This window comes from Calidris pugnax, unplaced genomic scaffold, assembly GCF_001431845.1.
Source record: "Calidris pugnax isolate Ruff unplaced genomic scaffold, ASM143184v1 scaffold486, whole genome shotgun sequence".
Taxonomy (NCBI): Eukaryota; Metazoa; Chordata; class Aves; order Charadriiformes; family Scolopacidae; genus Calidris; species Calidris pugnax.
The window spans coordinates 19,901-23,459 of NW_015091332.1; the positions used below are offsets into that span (position 1 = coordinate 19,901).

At 63.7% G+C, this 3,559-nt stretch overlaps 1 protein-coding gene across 1 annotated transcript in view; it reads right to left on the reverse strand.

Moving 5' to 3' along the window:
- Positions 1-6: 6 nt before the first annotated feature.
- The window catches only part of MPI (mannose phosphate isomerase), a 16,410-nt gene continuing 12,857 nt past the window's right edge, over positions 7-3,559 (reverse strand). Inside the window, exons 4-7 of the mRNA XM_014960983.1 lie at positions 2,307-2,489; positions 2,015-2,188; positions 1,676-1,884; positions 7-239 (exon numbers count right to left, since the gene is read on the reverse strand). Coding sequence (XP_014816469.1) covers positions 21-239; positions 1,676-1,884; positions 2,015-2,188; positions 2,307-2,489 — 785 coding nt within the window. The 3' untranslated portion in view covers positions 7-20. The remainder of the gene's footprint in view (positions 240-1,675; positions 1,885-2,014; positions 2,189-2,306; positions 2,490-3,559) is intronic.

Below are 3,559 nucleotides of genomic sequence, written 5' to 3' on the forward strand. Positions count from 1 at the left end.
GGACGCGTCCCGGGTGGCTCTCAGAGGAGGCAGCAGGCTCGGAAGAGCAGCATCCCGTCGGGCGAGGAGAGGTGGAGGGAGATGCTCTCGTTGGCCGAGATGAAGAGGACGGAGCCGCGGCGCAGAGTCATTTCGGAGGCCGCCGCCGTGGAGGTGCCCACGGCCGTCCCTTGGATCACCAGCAAGATGCTGGCCGAGTCCACGGCCGAGACGAGGTACAGCTTGATGGAGGAAGGGATCTGCAACGGAAAGGGTCACCACGGCCTGAGTCTCCCCCAGGGTCTTCTTCTCCCTGAGAAGGGGGTCTCCCCCATTCCCACCCTGCTCCCTGTCCACGGGACACCCCTGTCCCAGGGACCTCGGTTTAGTTGAGGACACCCAAGGCTTCCTCCTGGTCCTCTCTCTGCCTGGAGGTGCTGGAGAAGGTGAGTGAGCTTCAGGCAGGGGGAATGGAGGAGGGAGAGGAGCCTGCAGTGTGGTCCAGGGGTGCCACAAGCACCCCCAAAGCATCCCCTGCATCCCTAGACACCCCCCAAGCATCCCCCGCATCCCTAAACACTCCCAAGCACCCCCAGCTTTCCAAAGTATCGCCAGCATCTCCAAGCACCCCCTGGCATACCCCCGAGCACCCCCAGCTTCCTCAAACATTCCCAGCATCTCCAAGCACCACCTGGAATCCTCAAAAATCCCAAGCATCCCCAGCACCCCCAAAAATCCCAAGCTTCCCCAGCTTCCCCAGCATCTCCAGCTGCCCCCCAGTATCCCCAAACACCCCCCTCATCCCCAAAAATCCCAAGCACCCCCAGCTTCCCAAAGCATCGCCAGCATCTCCAAGCACCCCCTGGCATCCCCAAAAATCCCAAGCATCCCCAGCATCCCCATAAATCCCAAGCACCCTCAGCTTCCCCAAGCATTCTCAGCAGCTCCAGCTGCCCCCCAGTACCCCTAAACGTCCCCCTCATCCCCAAAAATCCCAAGCATCCCCAGCATCTCCAGACATCCCCCAGCACCCTCAAAAATCCCAAGCTTCCCCAAGCATCCCCAGCATCTCCAGCTGCCCCCCAGTACCCCTAAACGTCCCCCTCATCCCCAAAAACCCCAAGTACCCCCAGCTTCCCCAAGCATCCCCCAATATCCCCAAGCACCCCCAGCATCTCCAAGCATCCCTGGCATCCCCCAGCACCCCCAAACATCCCCCTCATCCCCCTGGCGTCTCCCTGCACCCATAAACATCCCCCTCATCCCAAATCACCCCAAGCATCCCCAGCATTCCCAAACATCCCAAGCACCCCCAGCTTCCCCAAGCATCCCCCAATATCCCCAAGCACCCCCAGCATCTCCAAGCATCCCTGGCATCCCCCAGCACCCCCAAACATCCCCCTCATCCCCAAGCATCTTCAAACATCCCAAGCATCTCCCGACATCCCCAAAAGAGATCCCCGGCGTCCCCAAAGCATTCTCAAAGTGTCCCCAAACCATTCCCAAAGTGTCCCCAGCACCCCTCCATCCTCGCTGGACCACTAGCCCCAAGGGCAACCAAACCCATGCCAAGAAAAACTCCAGCCAGCACCCAGATGTTCTCCCAAGAGCACATCCCAGATGAGGGGGTTGGTGTTGTGTGTCCCCCGTCCCCGTCCCCCTCCCACCGTGGTGTCCCCAAAGCGTCACCACTCACCTCTATCTTCATGATGGCAAAGTCAGGCACGGGGGGGTCGTAGAGGTAGACGCTGGGGTCAAGCTGGCTCTGGGTGGCCGGGAAGATCTTGGAGCTGCTGGGCGCCGGCGTGTAGTTGAGCATCTCGCACAAGGTGAGGACGTCGATGAATTTGGGGGTGAGCCCGGCCCTCACCGTGTTGTCCGAGCAGGCCATGCACTCCACGCAGTCTACGGGGACAGGGAAACCACACTCAGCCTTCCCAGGAGGTCCAACCCTGCGTGGTGGGTGGACCGTGGCCACCCCGGGGACGGTCCTCGAAGGGTGGGGTGGGTGAGGAAAGCCCACCGTGATGCTCACCTCCCTGCAGGTAGGCGTGGGGCTCGTTGGCTCCCAGGAACATGGCCTCCCCCGGTTCCAGCCTCACCAGGTTGAGGAAATAAATGGTGAAGCAGCCAATGTCCCCCGGGTACTGGGAGTGCAGGCGCAGCAGCAGGTCCCCGTTGCTCCCAGAGGTGTCCTTCCCTTCCGCCGCTGTGGGGTAGAGACCAGGAGAAGAGGGAGAGCTGGTGGGGTGGGCAGAAGACCCCATTCCTTCCCCTAAACACAGCCCCCACCCCTTTTAAAAAAACCCCATTCCGGAGGGACCCACCTTCCTGGGAGATGCGCTTCACCAGCATGTTGAGCTGGTCGACGAAGAACTTCTTCTCGCTCTTCATCAGGCGGGTGAAGCAGACACGGAGGGCGGCCGAGACCCCCCGGGGGTCGTCGCTCCCGCTGCGCTCCAGCTGCTCCGCCGCCACCTCCCCGATCAGCGCCCGCAGCTCCGGGACGGCTACCCGGGGTGGGCCACCACAAGCGTCACCTCTGGTGGCCATCATCATCACCACCACCACCACCATCCCCACCCAGGGTGGGGAGCCCAGCAACCCCATCCCTCCCACCCTGAACCCACCACGGGGCGGGGAGAAGGTGGCCTCAGGGTCTGCCTGGGCCACCACAAGCGTCACCTCTGGTGGCCATCATCCTCACCACCCCCACCACCATCACCACCCAGGGTGGGGAGCCCAGCAACCCCATCCCTCCCACCCTGAACCCACCACGGGGTGGGGAGAAGGTGGCCTCAGGGTCTGCCTGGGCCACCACAAGCATCACCCCTGGTGGCCACCATCACCACCACCACCACCACCCAGGGTGGGGAGCCCAGCACTTCATCCCTCCCACCCTGAACCCATCACGGGGTGGGGAGAAGGTGGCCTCGGGGTCTGCCCAGGCCACCACAAGCGTCACCCCTGGTGGCCACCACCACCACCACCCAGGGTGGGGAGCCCAGCACCTCATCCCTCCCACCCTGAACCCACCACGGGGTGGGGAGAAGGTGGCCTCGGGGTCTGCCCGGGCCACCACAAGCGTCACCCCTGGTGGCCACCATCACCACCACCACCACCACCCAGGGTGGGGAGCCCGGCACCCCATCCCTCCCACCCTGAACCCACCACGGGGTGGGGAGAAGGTGGCCTCGGGGTCTGCCCTCGCCACCACAAGCGTCACCCCTGGTGGCCACCATCACCACCACCACCACCACCCAGGGTGGGGAGCCCAGCAACCCCATCCCTCCCACCTTGAACCCACCACGAGGTGGGGAGAAGGTGGCCTCAGGGTCTGCCCTCGCCACCATCTATCTCCCCCCTGTCCCTCGCCATCCTTACTCTGGAGGAAGGAGACGATCTCCTCCACCGGCCGAAAGCCACACAAGCCCTCGAAGGGGGTGAGAGCGATGGCCATCTCGGGCTTGTGGTTGGCATCGGGGTAATGCTGGGGGAACTGGGCGTGCAGCTTCGCCGCCAGCTCCTGGAAAAGGGATGGGGTGGGAAGGGGAGGTGTCAGAGGGGCTGGGTGAGGTTC